We start from the raw sequence: 26,044 nt of genomic DNA, 5'->3' as shown, positions 1-26,044 counted from the left end.
CAGACACTACTCTAAAGAAAAGGTAAAAAGAGATGAGATACATTTTCAAACGAGAATTGAAGACAGACATTTTCCTAGTTTTGTCAGATGCTACTGACTTTTATGTTGATTGTTGCCACAGCAGTGGATACTTATTTAACTTAATAGAGTGTTTCATAACCAGGTTTTATCCTTTCCTTCGCATAGAAATTCTCAGGTCCCATTGAAGCTAGGAAGATTGAAGGGCAGCAATGAAGGTAAACAGGTGCTTCAGGGGCTGAGGTCTCTCAGGGTACAAACTGTTGCACGTAACTTCCATCCCTAACTGTTGACTTGCCTTAGATCTAAAATTTTGCCAGAATGGATTTTTTCTGCCCATCTATTTAAACTGATCGGAAATTCAAAGGCAAGAACAAACAGACTCATACACTTTACTGCATTTGTTCATGTATCCGTCTCTCTTGAATAGACTCAAATATACTTAAGAACAAAGACTGTATCTTACTCACCTTTGAGTTTCCAGCACAGTGGGTGGCACACAGAAGGTAACCAAAACTTTTGTTGTGTCATATAAAGAAAGGAGCATGACTGGGTATAAAACATACCTGTGTTTGAATTTTTGCTCTGCTACTTAACAGCTATGATCTTGAAAGGCTACTTTATTTTCTGGCCTTTTGATAATTTCTCCTAATTATGGAGAACTTAAATGCTGCTATATCATAAAGTTAGAGTGTAAATCACTTAGAATAATTCATGAAGCTCAACAATGGTCCATTTCCTCCTTCCCCTTTGGTCTGGATCCCTGCCCTGTGCTTCTGTAGGCTATTTAGCATGCAAGCGACACCTTTGTCACCCTGCTAAGGTCTGATAATAGTCACACTGCCTTTCTGCTAACAAAAACTGCTTTTCAACTCAGTCAGTTTCTTAGAGGGTATTTCTTTTTCAAACAATGCCAGGAATTTTTGAACATTTTGAATGCCAGAACATAGCAACAGTTTAAAAACGGACACAGCAGAGTGTCTTCCCTTTCCTCAAAGTCAGTGGCAGAGGCATCTGGAGGGCCATGTGCCTGTTTAGATACACACCCCTCAGGAAGACATGAAGGATCTGGAAAAGCTTCAGAAAAGCTGCTTATCTAGAACGACAGGGAAGAGGGCAAACTCTGATGCATAGAGGGGGTAATTTTAGGGTAATTAAAGGAAACCTTGTTTATTACCACAAACAACCTAAAATATAAATATATTCAAAAAAGGGTTTAGAGACATAAGTCATAGGTACATATTGATATACTAAAAGGAAGTTCTAAATTTGGGAGAATGCATTTGCTGAAAAACCATCCCTGGTACTGATCTCCTTGTCTTTATGATAATTCTTAGTCTTGAGTCAAGGAGAAAAACCAGGAGTTATGCTCTCCTTCACCAGGATCAAAAACAGTCAAAATTCTGTGTGTGTGTTTTTAATCAATTTGGTGTTTGTTGCCAAAATTAGGCTTAGCCCAAGTTTAAGTTTAAGGTGGCTGAGGTCTCTCGCTACCAAAGCAAACAATTCTTTATAAAAATTCAGTATAAAAATTAAACTTGAATGGGTGAAAACTTTTAAATCTGGTTTCTCCCCCATTCACTTTGAAGACCTGCAATCCCTCAGGCCTATTGGTTTTCTTCTTATTCCTGTGGTTCCATCTAATTGTTAGATTTCTCTGCTGTGGTCTGGTTGTCACCCCCGCATGGAGCCAGCTCCAGACCTGATGATACGGGTAATGAGTGCAATTTGTTCGGTTTAGAAGATTCAAGGTGCAAGACTACAATTGCCTGAGGAATTCAATAGCAACTACTCTGGCCACTTTTGTTAAAGAACTATGGGTTAATTATGGAAAAAGAGAATTTAGGAGGAGCTTAGAGAAGCTATATATTGGAGTTTACAAAATCTTTGTGAAAGTTCTCATTCTCTAACTCTCATAAAATAGATTAGTTGCTTTTGAACAGAGATATGTGAAGGCTTTCCAAGGAGCCAGAGAACACTGATAGTTTTAAGGGAATCAATTTCCAGATCTTCACCTTTCCTAAAACTGATTTCCTTGAAAATAGATCTTTCACCCCTTTACAAAATAATTCCCCACTCTCACTCACCCATGTAGCAAACAGTGGAGAATTCCCCTTTAATAATTAACCCAGGTACCATAGACCTGAGGGGCTTCCTGTATTTTCCTGCCCTAATACACATTCCTGTTGAAGATGAAGCTTAATGATCGAAATACAACATGCTGGTTCATGTTGGGATGTTCTAAATTTAGATGTATGGTGCAGTGTAGTGATAGGAACAATGATAGTTTTTGTTTAATGTACTTTGCCTCTTCATTCTTCAACAACTGTCAAAGAATGCATCCTTCTTGAATGAAAGGACGGCAAAGAAGGCATCAGTAGGGAATACTGAATACAAAAATCACTTCTTCATGTATTTAAATGTAAGTGATTCTTTTAAACTATTAATACTCATCTTTTGGATGTATTACTAGCTTAAAGGAAAGACATCTCAAATGGGCAAGGCAGAAAACGTTAGGAGGATGATTCCTTTTAATGTGATTTGGAATGGTTTCCAGGACTCAAAATTTGCATAGGATATTGGCTAAAACACATGGATAAAACTTTTATGTGCTTTCTTTCAGATTCAATGTGGGTAATTCAGTAAGGCAGTTATCAAATCACATCAAGAAATCGTTATTCCAACTATAGTCAGCTCTTTTAATTTTATTACATAAAATAATTTATACTTAATTTTATTAATTTATATATCCTATTAACAAAAACTAAAATAATATGATAGCTGACAAATCAAGTTATTTTAGCAGGCTATAACTTTTTCTTTCACTAAATACATAACAAAAGTATGGACATGATTAATCCCATTAAAAATTCATTTCCAATAAGAACTGTGTCATATATTTAAAATTTACTTTTCAAAATTTGTACATATTTGTTATTTTGAAAAATTATGTTCAACTTATGTAGTTTTGATCAAATATACTGCTAATATGTGTTATATAATATATATCATATATATTATATATGTAATTGGGTGATCTATAAAAGACTTTACACAATAAAAAGCTATTACATCAGGAATCATATTTGTGGAGGAAATTGGACTGGAAATACAAGCTCAGGGAGAAAAGGAAAGATGTAGCTATTCTGAATGTTAAAAAGGAGGTTGTTTACTTATTTTTAAAATAGGTGATGGTACACATAAAATCACAGCACTTAAAGGCCCCTAGATACATCTGAAGGAGCACTTTAAGAGTTCTATTTTTAAATGTCAATATTTACACTATGCAGAAACTGTATCTTTTAAAAATATTTAAACTTAAAAATAAAAATATTTAGATGCCAATTTTAAAATGTGCACATGAGCACAGAATTTTTCAAATCTCTTTCAGGTGAAAAAGAAGCAAAAGAATTTAAAGACCATGAGCAGAAAGGATTGCCTGCGGCCAGTACAATCTCTCAGGTCCCTGTGAGGCATCCCAGGACTCAGGTGGTCCAGACTCTGCAATCTTTGTTCCCTGAGACTGTAAGGGACTTGACTACTAAAAATACAAATAAAAGGATATGTGCTGGCATGTTTGCAGTATCAGTGTTTATTTCTTGGTGGCAAAATAGAAATGATTTTTAAACTTTTCTTCATTTTTATATTATTATTTTCTAACATGACCATATATAGTTGACCTCTGAACAAAGCAGAGGTTAGGAGCACCCATCCTCTGCGCAGTTGAAAACCTGCATGTAACTCTCCAGTGGACCCTCGGTATCCACAGTTCCACATCTATGGATTCAACCAACCTGGGATTGTGTAGTACTGTAGTCTATATTTAGTGAAAATAACCCACATATAAGTGAACCCGAACGCTTCAAACCCATTTTGTTCAAGGATCAACTGTATTCTTTTAAAGTAAGAGAAGAGAAGTTACTTTTGAAGAGTAGAGCAGCAGACTTAGCAAGAAATCTCAACAGAGACACCAATCTCTTTAGCCCTGTCAGGTCCCATCCTGTTGTAAACTGAGCTGGGCTGCTGGGAACAGGTTTAGCATCACAACACCGTGGCTGGTGGTGGATGGAGGATGTGCTTTCCCTGAGTTTACACACAAAGGCAATGGCAGTTCATCCTCATATGAGGCTTTTCTTGCCTCTGTGGACCAAACTAGTCTGGAGAATGAAATATTTGTTTTAGAGTGTTCTGTCTGGTAAGAAAGAAAACCTTGTGCTTTTTTATTTTGTATTTGCCAAAGATTTTTTTAAAAAAGCCAAGAACTGGCCTTTCTCCTTGTGTAATACAAGAACTTTTGGAGTCAAATTTCTAATTAGAAAAACTGCTGATGGTCGAGTTCTAGGATATACTTTTAAAAACATTTTTCTGAACTGCTACCCTCTTTTAACAGTAAACTAATGTAATATTTGAGAAGGACTTTTAAACGATATTAGGGATAAAATACTATTAAAGAGATCTGTGTTTTCAGAGAGATTTGTTTTTTCTTTGCCTTCAAACCTTCACAGAGGCAGGGCATTAAGCAGAGAGTAAGCCTGAGTAGAGGCTCTAGGTAGCTGCCAAAGAGAGTGGAACTACACAGACAAAGTATGAATGGAGGGAAAGTGCCTGATCCATATACCTCGTATACCTCGCACCTCCTGAGCAGAAACAATGTGTGGTGAACAAATAAAGGAATGTCTGGATCTTTAAATCCTCTTAATCCTAAAGGGGCTCTTACATTATGCAATGCATTTAGGGACAGTGAAAAATTCACATTCTGGTTAGATGTGATTCTTCTCACCTTTGGCCCACCTGCCCGCCCCCTCACTCCACAAGGTCATGCCTTATATTATAGTTCCTACACACAGGTCTTTCCTCTCCTATTAGATTACAAACTAATTGAGGGCAGGATTACTGACTGAATTGTCTTTGTGTTTGTGCTACATCTCCATCCTCCCTTCTCAACTCTCCCCAGTACAATATTTGGTACAAACATGGGCTCAAAAGATGTAAGCAAGTGAATGAATGAATGAAGAATGTAATATTCTTCTGTGGTCTAGAGAAGTGTAAACAAAGATACAATTACAGAAACAGAAATGTTGAAACCTAAGCAGTGAAATTTCAAAAAAATTAAATACAAATTTTAAAATAATATTGAGCAGATTTTGAAGAAACTTCTCTAACTGAAGATAGCATAGCTCTCTGACTCACTGAGTCCTGGGAGTAAAGTGAGAAGTAGGAACGACTGAGACAGGATTGTAAGAGATCATTTGCTTGTCCTGTACCCTCCGCTGCCAGGTAGCTAAAGGAAAAGCAGCATCCTCCATTCTGGGGGCCATTGAAAGGTTCCAGTCACGATTTACCTCCCCCTCCCTGCCTGGATGGATAGGACCCAAGGATAGATGGACACATGACATACCATGCTGAGTTTAACAGTGTTCCTTCAATGACAGAGGCACCGAGAAACTGCACAGGAGAGACCCCCAAAGTGTGGAATGTAGAGACATGCTTTCTCATAGCATAGAGAACAGAGAAAATAAAACCAATATTTATCTTTGTGTAATACTGTATTTGATGAATCAGACCTGATTCCAAGCAGTGTACAGCTGAGTAATGGAGAAAAGCTCACCCTAAATAACAATAACGTACAGCAGAACGTGATGAACACTGTAAGACAGGTCAGATAACCTATGGAAGGAATTTAAAGGTGTGTGTGTGTAGGTGTGTGACCTTAGACTAGGAATCTGAAATTTCACCCTCTCCAGATGTAGCACAAACCATGGGGAAGATGGTAGCATCTGACACGGTATCTCTCCACTTACCTTTTATTCAGAGACTGCAGCAAAGTTCCCTCAAAGCGACTACTTCTTCCATATCTACAAGCTTTCGTTTTGGATGTTACCTTGGCCTAAAATATCTTTTCCCTCATTCTCTGCCTTCCAAAATGCTACTCATTCTGCCATATACAGCTGAAATACCATTTTACACGTAACTTCCCCGATACCTAATCAGAATTAAATACTGCTTTCTCTGAACTGCGACAGCACACAGCTTATAGCCCTATCTAGTAGTTTCATTTCTCTTTATACTATATTTATGCATGCATGCATCTGTCTCTCAAGTCAAACTACGACTTCCTTTATCATATTCATCTTTCTGACCTCAACAGCAGCTATCACCATGCTCTGAATATAAAAACAGTGTTTTACAGGAGACAGAATCTGGGTTTTAGAGATCAGCATCCATGGATTCTGATCCCAGGTCTGTCATTTTACCAGTTGTGGATCTTGGGCCTTACTTAACCTTTCTATGCCTCCATTTCTGCCTCTGAAAAGGAACTAAGATCTTCTCAAGGTTGTGATAAGAATTAGACATAATAAATGTAAAATGTCTAGTGTATAGTAGATCATCTCCAAATGGTAGTGATCACAACTTTTACTCTATATAATAAAGAGCTTGTTGGCAAAAAAACATATAAAATTGCCTACTGTCTACGATACCTAGCAGAGTGTGAGTACATAGTGGAAGCTTGTAAATATACCTTGACTTCGACTTTTAAAGACCTACCTTGAACTCTTTCTCAATGTTGGCCAGCACTGCCAGCTCATTGCTAAGCTCTAAAGCTGTCATGACTGGATCTTCACTAGACAATGACAGGTAAGCTGGGCTTGCCAGGCCTTTGTAGGCATTAATTCTAGATCTGGAATGGCTGAAGGAGTCATGCTTCTGTTTCTGGTTGCATTCGCTGCACTTGCAGAAATAGTCATGAGGCCGTTCAATCCGAGCACCCTTCCGCAAGAGGGTGTGCACAATTTCATATTCCTGGCAGTGGGCAGCCAGAACGATTGGAGTCACATCATGGGAGAACCGTGTTCCGTCTTCATCATAGGCATAAAAATCATCTTGCTGGAGTTCAGACTGACTGGGGCTTGTTGCTAACCGCTTGCCTTCAGCAAAAGCTGGATGACTGAGAATGGCTTCCACAATCCGAACATAACCTTTACTAATAGCTAAAAGTAAGGCATCCCCAACACGAGAGAGATTTTCTTTCTTGAGAAGAAGTTCTGTAATTTCCAGATGTTCATTGGCCACTGCCAGCTGCAGGGCATTCTGGCCCATGTAATCTACACAGTTAACATTGAGTGAGAGGCATTCTTCTAACATCTTCCTTACCACTGGGATGTTGCCATATTCAGCTGCGTCTAAAAAGCGTTCCTCCTCAATAGATAGGTTTGTTGAGTGATCATTAAACATGTATGCTGGTCCTCGGTTAGCTAACCTTCTTCCCTTCTCACGGAGAACTGTCTGCCGCCGGTGGGTCAGTCTATTGTCGGTGCCCCGGCTGTAATAAAATAGAAAGATTGTGAACAAATCATATTAAGAGCATTTTAGTGTGTAAAATGACCTACCATTCATCTAATGCAATCCTCAAGTATATTAGATGTTGTCTCATCATCTCTAGACCAACTATAATACAAATGAAGATGCATTTATTTGTTAATGGATTCCAAGAACTTCTCTTTTTAGAAAGCCAAGCACTTTGCAGATTTTAACATTTTAATTTGGGGTGGAGATTCTGGCAATTCCCATAATCTCTCTGTGCCATGCACACAGAGATTAATGTGTGTTTTTCAGTCGCAGATAGTATAGATATACGAAAGACCCAAAATGTCACCATTACGACATAGAGTGTGAAAATATAAAAAATAAGCAGGAAAATAGCAAATCCATTCAAGTCAACATATATTTATTGAGTCCCTCCTATGCCAGGGCCAGGCATTATATAAGGTCTGGAAAAAGCAATGGTGAAAAAAAAAAAAGAAACCTTTCTGTCCTTAAAAATCTTCAAAGGGAGTTCAAAGGGAGAAAATGGGCAATTAGCCCATTACCTTGTTATCAGCTGTTTAATTGTCATGATAAACCTACAGCAGGGGCATCTAACCTACTTTCTGGGAGAAAGTGACATGCTGAAAATGGAAGGATAGCAGGAGTCAGGTGACAGAGTGTTTGGGGAGAGTGTGATGAGGTCAGGTATAGGTAGAGAGCTTTCTCCGGCAGAGGGATCAACTACGCGACAGCGTAGGTTTCATTAACAGGGACAATTAATGGATTGGACTCTGTTAGGCATTGTTCTAAAAATCACTGGTAACTTGAGAAAGTTGTGATCCAGGTGGTAAGTGGGAAGGAATGAGTCTGTGATGGAGACCGTGGTCAAAGAGGTGGCCAGCCTTCAGTGTTGGCTTTCGTTCTGTGATAAGAAAAAGTGATTCCTCCTCTGATCGAACGGCTACAATGAGGATTTTTTTTTCCCTAGTGATTCATAACTTTATGTCTTAAGGTGTTTTTGAGTTTGAAGGGCTGAAGCTTTGTCACTATCACTAACTGGAAACCCGAAAAGGAAAACTTCCCGCAGAATACGGAAGAGCCAGGTTAAAGGGGAGCCTGAAAAGAAGAAGACAGGTGTGATTGATGATTAATGTCATAGACGTTTCTTTTCCTCATAAATGTTCTAAAAGCCATCCCTCTTCAAAGACTGTCACAAACTTCCCCATATAAAGAGAATTTAAATAGATCCAAAGACCCCATAAGCCATCTTCCCCTCCGATGCGGCCAGGCTAAGAGAACCTAATTTTCTTTCCATACTAACCCTTATCCATCTTGATACCAAAGCTCCAGGCAATGTTGACAAAGGCAGTGTGATGTCCAAAGAAGTTAGCAAAATGTCAGCCACTCAGAAATAGGTTGTGGCTCTCCAAGGAGCTTCAAGAGTATGCTGCCATATTCACAAAATTTTTTCATAGATTTTCATTCAGCAGTGAACCCTTTAGCCAGCCACGGCCTCTTCAAAACTAACCAGGCTGATGTTTTACTGACAACTATGTAAATTTTTAAAAAATGACATTAAGGGCCATAGCCAAACATATGCTATAATACTAATAATTTTTAAGATAGATCTTTAGATAATGTATCCATAGCTTTTATTAAGTAAAAGGAGAATGATTTATATATCTATTTTGCTTTCTATAGCTATTGTTTTGTTTCTAATTCCATTTTAAATTGTACCCAAGTTATGCATGTGCATGTTTACACACTCTAAAAGCTTGTTACAAAAAACAGCAGTCACTTATGCTTCACCTTCTCCATATCCTGATCCCCAAAGGAAATATATTTCAACTATTTTAGCTGATTATTTTATAATTTAAATCCTTACATCCATATAACTTCATAATATTGCTATTTCTTGCTTTTCCAGATTTGGTATTATCTACAGACTTCCCACTATGAAAGTTGAGTATCTAGCTCACTTTCACAATCTCCCACCTTACCTTCACATCCTTCTCTCCCTCTCTCTCTCTCTCTCTCATACGCACACACACACACGCTTCATGGTCCCTTATCATTCCAGTATAGTTATATCATAACTTTTGGTAGGTAGCTATTTACATTATGACAATGCAGGTGCTAGCTATAGGTATGACAAGTAGTATATACTATACTGTGGTATCTTTTCTGGTGCAGCTTCCTTGTGTCCTGCAACCCAGTCTTTAAAAATCATCTTTCTGTATTCATCTGCTTAATGTTCTATGTAGTTATGAAACTCAACAAAACTCTTCTCCTTCAGTATAAATCTTCTTTTAATACATTCAACATACTATGTGTTTTTTTCAATTTTAGCTTCTTGAAGAATCTCCCTGTCACCTTCTGATCTGCTCATCTGGACCAGTTGCTGTCTAGACTTGGTGAATATATGTTGTCTTTGAATCTTCCTTTTAGCATCATTCCAAGGATTCTGTTTGCTTTGCTCTTGTGTTGGGTTCCTTATTGTCTGTATCTCAGATCTTCCTCTTTTTTAGTTTACTCCCTGGAGGATGGAGTACATCCTCCAGGAGCTGACTGAGAAAGCAGGCATAGGAAATAAATTTCTTGAGAGGTTGCATGTCTAAAAATGACTTTGTCTTACCTCCAAACTTAATTGGTAGCTTGGCTGAGTAGAGAATTCTAGGATGACAATAATTTTGAAAGTCTGGTTCTGTTAGATTCTAGTTTTTGTTAGTTGTTATCAAGGAGTATGATTCTAGAAATTCTCTTTCTCTCTGGTGCCCTACAATTACAAGATCTTTTTTATTGAAGGGAATCTCTTTTCCTCTATAGTTCTAGGCACTCAGTAAACCTCTTAATGTGGAAAAACATGTCCTTCTTTTCTGAAGAATATTTTTGACTTATTTCTCTGATAGTTTTCATTCTTGCTTACAGTGTTCTTTGCTTCTGGAACTCCTTTGTTTTGGATGTTGGACATTCTGGAATATCCTTTTACTTTCTTATCTTTTCTATTTCCCAATGGTTTATCTTTTTGCATTGTACTCTGAAATATTTCTTCAACTTTATCCTCTAATATATCTTTTGAAAATTTTTTTCTGCTATTAAATTTTTAAGAACATCTTTTATTCTTCAAATGTTTCTGTTTATACGACCTTTTCTGCTTTCAAAGACACAGTATCTTACCTAATTCTGGGGACATCAGTGATAAAAACTCTAACACAGATCAGAACACTTCAGAGAATTTATTCCTAAGTTGCTTTTCTTATGTTTGTTTTTATATTTTATATTTTTTATGTTTGTTTAATACTTTATATTAAAGTTTTTCCTCAAATAACTAGTGATCCTTAGGAGATATTCTTTTCCATTTTTAAAAAATAAATATTATTTCTAAAGTCTTTACAAAGAGAATGTAATTTTCTCCTACAAGAATCAGCCAGTGCCTAATGTTGATTTTGGCAAAAGGTGACTCTTGACTTAGAGGTGAGTTTCTAGAAGAGCAGCATTATTTCTGAGTTAACAGGATGGATGAAGTGAAAGAGATAAGAAGTCACCAAGATTTGTTGCATGAGCAACCATCCATCATTTCCTTCCTTCTGAAATTCTGAACCTTCTTCCCTTTTTCAGTCACTTTTCTGACTTCTAATAACCTCGTTAGCCTTTCACTTCCTCTCTTGTCTTCTGTATAAATTACTTTCCATAGTTTCTGTTGTAGACAAGAGGAAGTTCAAAGGTTAGGGGGAGGGGAGGTATCTGCTGAACATGGTTAATGCTTTGAAAATGAAAACCTGTAAAATTAAAGGAGAAAAGACCTAGGATCAGGGGATTTATAAAAGTGAGATGAAAGTACTGGTAGCGCAAGAAAGGTTTTTGTGTAACTAAAAAAAAAAAAAAAAGACACAAAATTGACACAAAATAATGCCAAGTACCAAAAGATGAAGGATCAAGCCTCTTTGTTGTTCTTTTTTTTCCATAAGATTGAGAGAAATAATTATACCAGCCTAATTTACAGGATTACTTCTAGGGCCAGTTGAAATTATGAATGTGGAAAGCACTTAAATTTGGATTTCATCGTTTTTACAGCCATAAGAATATGCATTTTTATGAAGAAGAAGGACACTGACTTTATAATTTTTCAGCTGTTATTCAATTAGAAAACCCACGAAAAGCCAAGGACTGTGATGGTAATTGACATAAGTGGTTTTTGTCTTTTAATAGAAAGAAAAATTATGATTAGTAACTTTACTCATATCTCAATTTTTAACCTAGTTTCCAAAGTTTTATTTGTTCATATAACACCTCTAAATTTACATTGAGGTAGAATAAGCCTGAGTTGTGACATCTTTAATTCTAAACTTTTAAAATAATGATTTATGATTTTAATGTTATTAATTTGAATAATGGCAAGCTCTATACTGGTAAGGAACTAATCCTAAGGATATATCCTATTTCCTTCTAAACTATTATGGCTTTCACACCTATAACTTCCATCCTTTTGAACAACAGGAAAGACATTTCCAGGGAAAATGTTTTCTTCAGTTTCAAATCCTTTCCTGTCTCTATCACAAATTTTAATCATTTGCAGTTACATAACTTTCAGATATGTTTTTATTAAAAGGCCTGGATCATCATCATCTCTTTAGCACTCTGTCAATGAAAAAGCCAGATAAAGAATGTTTACAGAGGTGTTTAAGATTGTTTTAGGAAGAAAACTCTTAAATGTTCAATGAAGGCAGTACTCCTTGCATGGGTAGTGAGATAAAGGGAAAGTGCTTGCACGTTGACAAAATGCATGCTTTACTGTCTCCTTATCATTCCCAACTGCAGTCTAAAGAAGCAACAAAAGGCTTCATGTATAGTATTTTGTCATAAGTGGTGCTGCTTAATCCTTGACTTTCAAACACAAAAGCAAAATGTGTAAAACAGCTTTTTAAATGACAAACATTTGAAGCCTTTCAAGAAAGATACTAGATGTTGCCAGATTATAGAATGGATTTTATAAGGCTATATTATAGAACTGTACATTAATTGCAAATGTAACCTAGAAAAATCGTCTACTAGAAAGAGGAACAATAGCCCAAAGTATTATGTCAACAAAAGACACACTTTCGTTCCACCTAAAGGGCACACTTTTGCAAAGTGGGCTCTTCTATTTAAGAAAAATATTTATTAGGATTGTTTTCTTCATCCTTTTAGCTATATTTAGCATGGCTGAATGTTCAGTAACCTACATATTCATGACTGTATTTTTGTAATTTGCTTTATCACAATACATAAATACCAGTTCTAGGAAGAGTGTATCTAGCCACTGCCCTCATGGTACTCAAATATTGATTAGGTCATGAAAACAACAGTTTTTACATACCTCATTTTCCTTATTCTTTTTGCTGGCAGAATAGTGCCTGTTGCCCCAGATAGTGAGAGATGGAATAATCCATCTCTACTGAAAGTGCCAGCAATGTGAATTAGCTTCTGAGTCAAATGGACTGTGTGCTTGAGGCCAGAGCATGTGCAGTAATTTCCTCTACATCCTGTTCAAATATGATGCACTTTTATCAAATAGAACTGCTCCTATACAAACTAAGCTCTATATTAAGTATCTAGCTTCACTTTTATTTTTTGCTTCAAAAATCCTTGAAATATTTAAATAAAGCACAATTCTACTAAAGCAGAAGTGTTGAAACATAAATGGCACGTAACTATTCCAGGCAGCATGCAAGAGCCACAGGAGTAGACTTTTAGATGTATCCTAGGAAGGTGAAAGTTAAGAAAATTCTAGAATGTATATTTTATTACATGCACAATTATCCTTGGGAAAAATTACATGCACAATTATCCATGGGAAAAATTAGATGTAGATATTTAGAGATTAACAACAAACACAACTAGCAATTTTGCATACTACTTTAGGAGGATAAATGATAAAAGTAATTTTATTCTAATTTTATAACAATGAGACTGTTTTTACTCTACTTAATCTCTAGCCACACATTCCTGGTCCTTCTTCTGGGGTTGAGGGAGCAATAAACAATCAGAGTGGTTTTCCTTTCTCTCACGAGATCAAGGACTACTTTGCCTTATTCACCACTGGATTCCCAGCACTTAGTAGAAAGGCACACTGCAAGTGCTCCGTACATAACTTCAAATGCATGAGTCCCTCTTGTCAAAGGAATAAAAGTCAAAGCCTGTTTGTCCTCTATTAAGCCGATAGCAAATCACTACGATATACAACCCTATTAAAAAAAAAAGGCACACAACATGAAGGTTTAACCACAATGTGTCCTAGAGTACATATAATAGTTTATATTCATTTCAAATAAGCATCAAGCTCAATAGGGTATGAAGAAAATTGAAAGGCATATTTTTTAAATGGCATCCTTGTGATTTGTCTTTGATCCAGAAGTGGAGATTTTCTTGTCCTTAAAGGCAAAACTAATATTCTCTCACCTCTATTGCTCTGTCAGTCCTTGACACTGCGCATAGAGCATAACCACCCATCTTCACACCCATCTTCACAATGCATTACCAAATCCCTTTAACATCCAGATATTTTTCAAAGTAACAGTTCTTTATTTTGATTCAGTTAGCTTCGATTTTCCCCATGGACTCCTCTCATTTCATCAAACACTAACGTTCTATTTGATCAGTCACACTACATCACAACATTGCCTTATTACTCTGAGAAACAAAATGATAGAAGCCTGAACTCTTTGTCACTTTTAGTTGGGAACCAGCAAAAGTGTGACTGAAAAATGTCTTGTGCATGTTATATATTTTTTGTTTGTTTATGTTTATCACCAGTTGACATCTCACTTGTACAAAGTAGAAACCAAACTATATGAGAAAATGAAAACATGAGCAAATAATGGAACAGTTATAGAAACTTTACTTTTTGTAAAACAACTAATTTTGAAATTTCATTGTTTCTTTTCAGCCTTCAGCTTGTGGTTTATTTCATGTGTCATGTCATCCTTCTTTGAAATGCTCTTTTGTAGATCTCTGGGCACATGCATTTATTTTGATCTATTTTGATAGGGTACTCTTGGAAATATAAAAAAGTTTATGTGTAATACAACCAAAATATATCTCAATTATCTCATCAAAGAAACAGGTTTAAACCTTTTGCTTCTATTATCAACGGCCGTCATAGTCCTGTGTATTACACAAGCATATTTTCCCGTTCAACAATAACTTCTGTATAAGACAGATTCCAGGCAGGAAAAAGACAGAATACCTAAATTGGGTAATCTGATGACTTTAATGAAGAGACTCTAGGAATGTGTTGGCAGGAGTTTGGGAAATCCAGCATGGTGCCCTACAGTACCCGGTCTAGGACAGTGTAGGCTTCAGCCTGAAGGGGCAAAAGGAAGAAGAAGTTATAAGCAGTTAAACAGGGTAACTGTAAGGCAAGGGCCACTTGACAGCATTTCTGACTTTTGGTTGAGGGTAACAGCCAACCCACCAGGAGAGAGCTAGTGGATTGATACCTTGACCTCACTCTCCTACCCTCTGATATCATGGAGGGGCTCTCCCATGGGCTGTACCCAACCCAAGGGCTGGGGACAAAGGAGCCCATTGATGCCGTCTACACAGTCTGCATTGATGCCAACCTGCCAGGCAGAGGAGAGTGTGCAAAGGGTGGAGAGTGGATGATGAGAGCCAAGCCAACAACACCCAACACATGCTCTCTAGGTGAATTTGACTTTGCCATGATTATATCCTTCAGAAATCACTGATGAAAACATATGCATAGAGAAAATGATGTGTTTAATTTTTTATTATGAGTCACTGATGCATCATCAGTTCTCACCTTTCTGAGCTTAATTTTCCCTCTATAAACTATCTGTCAGGAAAGATACCCACATTCAATTTCAGGCAGTCCATTATTTTAAAAAATGAGCCTTTAACTAAGATTCATCCATCCGCATTTAAGTTAATGTTCATATGAGGCTTAGGAGGAACAACTCTGATTCTGAGGGTGAGAAAGAGGGTAATGTGATATAGAAACATTCAGAATTGTTGAGATTGTGTGTTCAACACAGGCTGAAGCTGCTGACTGCTGGAGATAACAGTGCTAGACTGCAATAATAAATCTGGAACATGCTCTCAATCTCTACCTCCGGGGCTAGATCCAACCACTCACAATGCAGGTTTAAGTCTATATGCACCTGGAATGTATAAGAGAGTACAACTATAGAGAAAGATGACTAAAGGATGCAGCACATATTTTAATTTATTTAGAAAACAAAATTATGGAATGCCTTTCTTTGCTGCTGATTCAGCACAATTTTAGATACCACTATCACACCTCACATCCACCATCAGGATCTTAACAGTTCACTCATTCATCAGTTCATATATTTGCTCTTCCAGGCACTATGCTAGGCACATGGGGGAATACAGCAAGGAAAGACACTTAAGGCATGGCAGAAAGGAGAAAAGTAAACAGAAGATTAGAAGGTGATGCATGTTATTAAAGAAAAGGTATAATGTGCCATATAAATGAATAACAAGGAGTTTTCAACTCAATCTGTTGGTCAGGGAAAGCCTTCTGAAGATATTTCCCTTCTTGTAAGAAAGAAGGAAAAGTTAGCAGAAGGGATGGAAGAGGAGAAAAACACTCCAGGCAAAGAGAACCATACTTGTATAAGTCAGTAGTCCAGAGAAAATGGAAAGATGTCCATTATGGCTGGAATGTACAGGAGCTCCCTCCCCCAAGGGACTTCTTATTCCTGGCTCAGTTTAACTGAAGATTGAGGGCTCAGGGTTTAGAAGTTGAGGTCTGGGTTCCATTGCTGATCTCAGTTCAACACATAGCATTTATACCTTAGGGCAGAAAGGTGAAAATGTAGGTAACTCCCAACGAGCTAAGGATTCGATTTTAGGAGATTCAAGCTTCAGAACTCAACTATTGGGTCTCCAGCTCAAGGGGTTTTGTTCTGAGGCATTTGGAGCTTACATAATTCAAGTTCACAAGTTTAGAAAAATTAAGAATAAATTTATGGTTACTGAGAACTGAGTCTTTAGGAATCTGGACTTGAGGCAACTCTGGGGAGCTATGCCAAATACTGGGAAGAACATTGTTTTGAAGAAAGAAGGACTTTGTTGGGAATCTGGACTCTGTCACTTACTAGCTGTATCATCTCTCTGAGCAACAGATTCCTTAGCTATTAATGGGTGGATGGGGGGTGGGGAATAGTAGTTACTTTGCAGGGTTACTATGAAATTGGTGACTCATGACATTCAGCTTAAGGCAATTCGACGCCTCATCTCTTATAGACTTCAAACCCTTCTTAACTATAATTGTTCAAAGCTTTCCAGTTTGAAGATGTTCTGTTTAATAAACAAGGTGGAAGGTAAGTAGTCATTAAATGGCTTTCCTTTCCCCAATGCAATCTCTTAAATTTGTACCATGTGCCTAAAATAACAGATTGGCCCTTCCTTGTTTTTCTCCTTGCTCTGTATGTAAACATGGCTAACAAGTCATTTTCATTGTCTTAGTTTTTTTTTTTTAATCTTCAGAATATTCTGTACTTCATTCTTGCTCACACTGTTCTTAAACTATGTTCTATTCTTTTCTCTTCATCCCTTGATTGTGTGTTTCCCTTACCCTTCTTGTATACATGAGCTCTTTTTTTTTTTTTAAGATTTTTTTGATGTGGACCATTTTTAAAGTCTTTACTGAATTTGTTACAATATTGCTTCTGTTTTACATTTTGGTTTTTTGGCTGTGAGGCATGTGGGATCTTAGTTCCCCAACCAGGGATCGAACCCACACCCCCTGCATTGGAAGTGAAGTCTTAACCACTGGGCCGCCAGGGAAGTCCCCCTTACATGTGCTCTTAAAACCCAAATCCATCTTCAATTTCCAGTGCCAAGCGCAAGCCAGGCACAAAATGTCTATGAATCTACAAGTGAATGAATAAGTAATAGAAAGAAAAAAGTATGAAAAGAAAAATTAATGGAGAGCATTCTGTTTTGTCACATTTTTAGGAGTTTCCCAACCCATTTTATTCCATATCAAGAACTTATTTTTTACTATACAATTAGAATATCATTTATCATCAATGACCAAATGTATAACAACCATACTACACAGGCTTCCTGTGCTGTCAGAGTCAAATTTTGAAAAGTGTATCCTGTATTTACCAAGTAAGGGTGACTCTTCATAATGTCCCTGCATCATTCAGGCAGTTGAGGGGAAGGTAGACCGACTACACTGAAGGTGTAACTACATCTGCTTCACTTCTTACAAAATGACAGTGTATTCATTTAGGATTTCTCCTACCTAGAAGGATGTAATCTAATTAACAACACATCAGGTTTTAGCTCATGAATCTGTGGGATAAAATAATTTTATGTCTGAATATTAGAATGGTCACAAGGCTAAATCAACCAATTTTTATATACTCACTTGATACAACTAAGATCTTCCAATAATCCACAATGCTCTCTTTTAAATAGGCTGGTTCCTTTGAAATATAGGGCAAAGTGTTAGAAATCATCATAAATAGTAAATGTTGCCCCAATGACTTTCAAAACTAATCTATATAACTCTGTCCTTTATACCATTCCTAGTATAGCAACGTCAGACTTTGTAAAGCTACACATTTTTTTTCCTCATCCTGTGACCAAATTCGTAAATTTTCATCAAATGCTTCAGATTCACAGTGGTTTAAAGCACAAATGCTTGAGTAACCAGACATGGATTCAGGTTCTGATGTGCCCATTTGTTGACTCCCTGGCTTCCTCCAAAATAAGGATAATAATGACCCTATTTCACAGGATTTGTGGGAGGATTATAATATTGTATGTATTTTATTTGGAAATATCAGTTATAGCCCTTGCATAATACTGAGTGCTCTGCAAGTCTTAAGGAAGCTTAACAATCTTATGTAGTAAGTACTCTTATTATTCTCATTGAGGTAAAGATAATGTAAAGCATTTACTACTTGATAATAAGTGCTCAATAAATAGTCTTCATTTTTATTATTATTCTACTGTATTTTAAAGTAATTTTTACTTGTAATAAATTCAAATATATTTGTCCACCCTCAGTGAGAATGAAACATGGCAATTTGGTAGAGTTTGATTTTGAGCATGCCAATTGTGTCAAGTAAAGTTGTAAGTTCACGATATAGTTACTATAATTTTTCTAGCTTTATAAATAAAATTATATAAAATTTATGTAAGTAAAATTAAAACACATGTGCAATGTTGGTAGGAATGTAAATTGGTGCAGCTGCTATGGAAAACAGTATGGAAGTTCCTCAAAAAATTAAAAATAGAACTACCATATGATTCAGTAATCCCATTTGGGTATGTATTCAAAGAAAATGAAATCACTATTTCAAAAAGATATCTACACCCCTCCATGTTCATTGCAACATTATTTACAACAGCCAAGACATGGAAACAACTTTAGTGTCCATAGATGGATGAATGGATAAATAAAATGTGATGTATATATACAATGAAACATTATTCAGCTGTTAAAAAAAAAAGAAGGAAACCCTGCCATTTGCAACAACATGGGTGGGCCCCAAGGGCATTATGCTAAGTAAAATAAGTCAGACAGAGAAAAAAAAAAAAAACACTGTACAATCTCACTTATATGTGGCATCTAAACAAAGCAAAACAAAACAACAACAACAAAAAACCTGAACTCATAGACACAGAGAACAGATGGGTGGTTGCCAGAGGCAGGGGGTAGGGAGTGGGGTCAAAATGGGTGAAGGGGGCCAAAGGTACAAACTACCAGTTATAAGATAACTGAAAGTTGCTAAGGGAGTGGATCTTAAAAGTTATCATCACAAGAAAAAAATATCTGTAACTATATGTGGTGATGGATGTTAACTAAACTTATTGTGGTGATTATTTTGCAATACATACAAATGTCAAATCATTAAGTTGTACAGCTAAGATTAATACAATGTTATATGTCAATTATCTCTCAACAAAAAACAAAATAGTATAAATACAATTATTGGAAAAACACTTATGAACATTTTTTTTTTTCAGCCATATTTATTTATTTATTTATTTTTAGCTGTGTTGGGTCTTCGTTTCTTTGCGAGGGCTTTCTCTAGTTGCGGCGAGTGGGGGCCACTCTTCATCGCGGTGCGTGGGCCTCTCACTGTCGCGGCCTCTCTTGTTACGGAGCACAGGCTCCAGACGCGCAGGCTCAGTAGTTGTGGCTCACGGGCCTAGTTGCTCCGCGGCATGTGGGATCTTCCCAGACCAGGGCTCGAACCCGTGTCCCCTGCATTGGCAGGCAGATTCTCAACCACTGCGCCACTAGGGAAGCCCCTGAACATATATTTTATATTAATTTGACTAGAACTGGGAGGATGAGAACCGACAACTACTAGAGTTTATTATGTGCCAATCACTTTATAGAGGTTATTGTATTTACTTTTCACTGCAGTTGGTAAAGTTGGCTTTGTTCTTCCACTTTACACATGAAGAAATGTTCGGTGATCAATAAGGATCAGAAATGGTATGCATAGGGAAAAGTGTTGTTTTTGTTGTTGTTATATTTTTTAATACAGCTGAAAAAAAAGCTAAGACTGAGTACCTTAAAAAAATGTTTATGAATTCTCTACAGTACCTAGAACTAGTTATGATCTATAGAACACTCCTTGAGTTCATACTAGTAACAAATAGTAAAGCAAGATTGTAAACTTAGCTTTGCAGATATTGTATTTCATTTTTTAAATCTTATTTTTATTACTGAGAAACATACATGCTGAAAAGAGCTACAATTTAAGTTTAATAATAAAATTAACACCATTTACCCACCCTGCCCCCCAACCGTCCTCTAAGAATTAGACCACTGATAACTTTGGAAATCTCTGTGTGCCCATTTTGAATTAGTACTATCTCCCTCTGCATTCCAACAAGTGACCACTACACCACCACCTAGCTTTTGGGTTAAACATTTCCAACTTTATTGTTATAGCTTTTCCATCTTTGTATGCCCTAAATAATATAGATTAGTTTGGAAAAATTAAGTACTTAGCACAAACCTGGAAGAATAAGGAAAAGGAACTATTGCCACTGTTACACTGCTGGGGGAAGGCTCCTATGATATGACAAGAAGAGCAGAGTCTGTGGTTCACTGTCTGGCTCCAGCTTTCCTGACAGTTTACAAGGGCCCCTGTAGGTTAGGGGGTGACGGATCACCTGGAGTCCTAGGAAACACGGGGCTCACCAGAGCTGCAGCAGCTGGCCAGACATCTGGCAAGGCATCTGGCCAGATTTCTGCTGCTCGTGACTCTGCTACAAAGGAGTAGGTCAAGGCAAATCACCTCAGAGAGGAGAGGGGGCTCACCCTTTTCCTACTTATTCCATAAGTCCTCTAGATGTAGGTTATCAGCCAAGGTCTTCACTTCATCTCCTCTTTTGTCTGTATCTTTAAAAACCAATTTCACAAAAACAAAACACTGAATTACACTGGAAGTTACGTAGCGAGACTAGCCGTACTAGCTGTAAAGCTACTAGTTATGCTGAGCCAAGGATGGAATGTGTCTATCTCCATTTTCAGCTATATTCAACTTTTAGAGGCATGGTCAATGAGCTTCTATTTAAAATGGGACTTTCAAGACAACTTGAGCTATAAAAGTTATATGACTTCTCTAAAGTAAGGTGAAAAGGAAAAAACAAACTCAGTGAAACCAGTGAAGTCATTGCTTTGATACAACACAAAGCAAACCTAGCTGACTAACTTCTGGAGGATTTGGTATCACGTGAACAAAAAATAAGGGTCTACGATTCTACAGAGAAGCTATTCTTAACTTACAATTCTTCTTTTATGGTAATAATGAACTTCAGTTCCTATAGTTATAACTCAAACCATTTTTTATTAACTGCATTATATTGCTCTGCTAGAACGTTTAAAATTGAGAACCCTGCCCAAGGGTCATAGTCTCTCTAAGCATCCTATTCTATGATTATTATTGCCATCAGTCACTTAGTGAATGTAAGTTACTTAAATGTCTGAATGTATGGGATACATTTCTGCATCACTTTCACTTTATCTACCAAGGCAATAATAGTAGAAGCACAGACTGAAAGTATCAGAATGGCACTTAGAAATTGTCTCTTTCAACTTTCTCACTTTTCAGGTATCTGCCTTAAACTTTTCTGTAAGAGGGAATATATATAAATTATTTTTAAAAATTATATAGTTACCTTCTATATGAGAAAACTGAGGCCCAAAGTAACTTGCCCAATGTTAAATAGCTTCTTATAACCCTGAACTGTTGACTCATTTTCACTCCAAGATGCTATTACCTTAAAATAAATTAGTTAGTTAAAGGAAATTAGTTTCTGGTCCTGTTAAGAGGAACTTTCTTACGATAAAGATCAAATTTAACAAACAATTATTGTTCCTCAGATATTTCCATAGCTGGTGCTAAATTTATTCCCATATAGATTGTGGCCAGGTCAAAGCAGAAAAGGCCAAAGAGTTGGCTGAGTCTATAATCTTCATCTCTTTGCTGAAGCCCAGAGTAGTAATACAATCCATGAGTAAATCCACTCATTGATGTTACTGTGGCACTGAGCCAACTGGGTCACTCCGATGTTTACCACCAGTTCAACTCAGAGAAAAGCATCAGTTTTCCTCTCTGGTCTTCTATTTTCTTGCTTTTAAAGCAATCTCTAAGGGCCATTACAGTTAATGCTAATTTGATTCTCTTTATTTTAAATAAGTAGAATATTTATCTTCATTTTCAACAGCTTTGAGGATACAGACTAAGCAGAATAACCTGTAATCAGGTGAAAACTGGGGGAAAACATTCAGCAATATGTTTTCTCCAAAACTGCTTCTCTTATCTTGTTCCCCATCTCAGTTAATGGCACTCCAATCTTCTAGTTACCCAAGAAAAAAAAAATCCCGGTGTTATGCTCCCATCCTAGCCCAGGCCTTTTCATCTAGATTATTGCTATAGTTTCCATCCTGCTTCCCGTGCCTCTTTGCAATCACCACCATCCAAGAAAGACTATTCTTACCACATAGCAGAGTAATACTTCTAAAATGTTAGTTAGATTGTATCACCTCTCATCTCAAAGCCCTACAAAGGCTCCCTGTCTCAAAACAAAAGCAGAGTCCTTACTATGACCTATAAGGAAGGCCCAGCACAATCTGACTTTGTATTGGTTCTCTGTATCGACCCTGTATTGGAACCCAACCCCACTCAATCCTTTTTCTCCAGTCACACTGACCTCCTTGCTCTTCCTTTATGTACCAAGTGTGCTGGTGCTTTTGCACTTCTTCTACCCTCTGCCTGGAAACTCTGCCCCTGGTATCTGAGTATACACCCCCAGTTTCTTTAGGTCTTCACCTTCTCATTGAGGCCTTACCTGGCTACTATTTAAAGGTAAAATCCTAATCTCTAACATTCCCTGATTTTTTTTCATCTTGCCACATATCACAACATCTATGTGTTTTAATTATCTTGTTTACTGTCTGCCTCTCTCACAAGAATGTAGATTCTATAAAGGTATAGGGTCTTTTTCCTAATGTATTCTCAATGCACCTAGTAAATTCTCAGTAAATGTCTGCTGAATGGATGAAAGCATGAGTAGATATAACCTGGATTGACTGCCTATAAGAAATTGTTTGGTGTAGCTTCAGTGACAGCATTATATAGAGGGTTTTTTTTTAGAAATCAATGCAATCTATAAAGCTCTATCAGATTAGAAACAAAAGAGATAGAAAACACAAATTATCAATGCCAAGAATGAAAAACGTGACATCATTACAGATTCTACGGATGTTAAAAGGATAATAGGAGAATATTATGAACTACCTTATGCCTATAAATTTGACAACTTGGAATAGCAAAAGATTTTAGATATGACACCAGAATAATAATAAATGAATTTTAAAAAATTGGTAAACTAGTCTTCATCAAGATGAAGAACTTTCACTTTTTGAAAGACAATGTTAAGAGAATTAAAAGGAAAGCCACTGACAGGGAGAAAATGTTTGCAAATTACCTATCTAATAAAGGACTTGTGTCCAGAATATATAAAGAACTTTCAAAATTCAATAATAAAAATTCAATTAAAAAGGCAAGAAAGAATCCAATAAAACAAAGAACCCGCTTAAAAATAAGCAAAGATTTGACAGATTTGAAATCATCAAAAAATAAATATCAATGACAAATAAGCATAGGAAAAAATGCTCAATATTATTAGCCATTAAACAAATGCAAATGATAACCTTTGTAAGATACAATTGCATACCTATTAGGATGGCTAAAATTAAAGAGAATGATCATACCATGTTTTGGTAAGGATTCAGGACAACTGGACCTTTTTTCTGTTCCTTTTTTTTGTTGTACAAGATTCCTAGTTCAATTGCACCCTCTCTGTCAGTATTTCAAAGCTCAGATAGGTTAGTGGATTGTTGCTATTTTGCTGGTGGGAGATGAGCTTGTATATCCTCCAAATTTCTGGTTATCTATTGTCTTCCAGGACAGACAATAGATAACCAGAAATTTGAAGTGAAGTTTCTTTTTCACTTCTTTTATCTTTCACTACCTAATAGCCAAAGGGGGCTTTTCACATCATTTTTACCTTTCCCCCAGATGGTACACATTTTGAAGAATGCTCTTTGAAACCATACATCCCCTATAGTCCTTTACCTATAGTTCAGGCTCTGATCTACCAGGGCACCTTTTTTAGTATTTTTCAGACTTAGGGTCGGCTTAGCATTTCTGACAGTAGTTATAGATCAATGAGAGAGTATTCACTAGCCTTCTTCTTCTCTCTTCCCTGTAGTTTTTTTCTTGGTCTGTCCTTGCTTGCACCAAAGCAAGCCAGGGTAAAGGAGGAGAGTCAGGAAGATGACCTCTTGCACTAGGATTTAGTAGGTTTTTTCCTTTTTCTTATTACTGTTATTTTGAAGTTTGATCATTCTCTGTTTTCAAGTTATACCATGAGCATGGTTTCTGTGAAATTTTATTTACCCTTTCTTGTTCCTTACTGTTTGTAAGATATATTAGAAGACTGGAAGCTAGGCAGTGGCCCTTGTCTTCCATTACCTGGAATTTTCTGTTCTTTTGTCTTTATTCTGAAATATTTTAAATCAACAATAGCAGAAATAAAATATAGATTCCACTAATCTTCGGAGACTAACTCCGTGATAAAACCAATTTCAATCTTCAGTAGAGAGTAGAAAAGCAAATGTTCCATATTTCCCCTTAGGTTAGACAGTTGTTCACTTCACAAATACTTATCTCTGGCTGAAATTGAAACAGAACAAATTGAAAAAGACCATACCTATTTATTTGACATAAAAATGTATCTAATCACTACTCGAATACTCTGCTCTGCTTGCAATGATTATTTGTCATGTACATATAAATAGTAAAAAAGTTGTTTAAAATTTTTCTGATGTATTAAAAGATTAAAAGTGGATACAGTGATTCCACGTGAAATTTTCTGCCCCTCCCATGTCAAAATTTGAGGAAAACATTCTTTCCTCTCTCACTTCTCTGCCCCTGTATTCCTTTGTGGTTCTAAAATTATAATGGCTAATTTGGAAGCTGTCTCTCTAAGCTAGACAGGCTCTGTCCTTGCCAAAGTCAACGCGGGATTACTCAGTGATAGCCAGCGGCCTGCCTCCAATTGGTTCATTAGCATTTCTCCAATCTAAAAGTAGACTCTCATTTGTATTACTTTTTATCTTTACTGTAGTCTTACTTTTACAAATTTGGGACTGTGGGCTCATCAAGGGACTCAGGTGAATTTACCAAGAGATGGGGACTTCATTGTCTGTGAGACCTTTTTTTATCACTTAGATCTGAATGTATTTAAGTCAAAAAGTAATTCTACCATATTGTAAGAGCTTTGATTTCAAGACTGGGTCTTTCATTTCAATATTCCCCATTTCCCAAAACAGTGAGTATCAAGAAGTATGATATGTGAGTATAGTGTTATAAATATGATCTTTATAAAATACAGCAAAATTTGATAACAATGGTTATCTATGGGTGGGTGGTAGAATTTCCTATAGTTCACTTGCAATATTTTTTAAAATTTTTATTTGTTAATAGCAGATTCATAACTATAATCACATTTTTGCCTGATTATTATTTATTTATTTTTTAATAAAAATTGATTATACTGAAGGTTTACAATATGATGATTTGATGTATGTATACATAGCAAAATCATTACTACAGTCAAGCTAATTAACATATCCATTTATTCACATAGTTACCTTTTTTGTGAGGGTAAGGGACCTGAAATCTACTCTCTTAGCAAATTTCCAGTATTCAATACAGAATTATTAACTATAATTATCATGCTGTATATGAGATCTCTAGCCTGTTCATCTTACATAACTGCAATTTTGTACCTTTTGACCAACATCTCCTCATTTCTCCCCCCTCCCTGTCCCTGGTAACTACCATTTTACTCTATGCCTCTGTGTATTCAACTTTGTTAGATTCCACATATGAAGTGACATCAGCCTGAAATACTTTTTAAATAATTTATTTTTCTTTGATTTAAAATGAACACACCTGCTTCATTCACTTTCCAATTATTTCTCACTTTCTATCCCTTAGAAATATAAAGTAAAAGTCTAGTGCTCAATTTTGTTAGCCACTGATTTTATATAACCATGAAAGAAACAATTAAACAAAATGAAATTAAACATCTCAAAGTAATAATATTTTTGGAACAAAGACATAATGGTCATTAGTCTGGAAAA

General features: G+C 36.5%; 1 protein-coding gene across 3 annotated transcripts in view; it reads right to left on the bottom strand.

The window, feature by feature from the left end:
* Positions 1 to 26,044, bottom strand: part of TRPC6 (transient receptor potential cation channel subfamily C member 6) — a 114,857-nt gene that overhangs the window by 41,739 nt on the left and 47,074 nt on the right. For all 3 annotated transcript variants that reach the window (XM_068554665.1, XM_068554664.1, XM_068554666.1), the window contains exon 2: positions 6,565 to 7,339. In XM_068554665.1, coding sequence (XP_068410766.1) covers positions 6,565 to 7,339 — 775 coding nt within the window. The remainder of the gene's footprint in view (positions 1 to 6,564; positions 7,340 to 26,044) is intronic.

The sequence above is a fragment of the Eschrichtius robustus genome, chromosome 11 (assembly GCF_028021215.1).
Source record: "Eschrichtius robustus isolate mEscRob2 chromosome 11, mEscRob2.pri, whole genome shotgun sequence".
Lineage (NCBI taxonomy): Eukaryota > Metazoa > Chordata > Mammalia > Artiodactyla > Eschrichtiidae > Eschrichtius > Eschrichtius robustus.
This window is presented reverse-complemented; position numbering and strand designations above follow the sequence as displayed.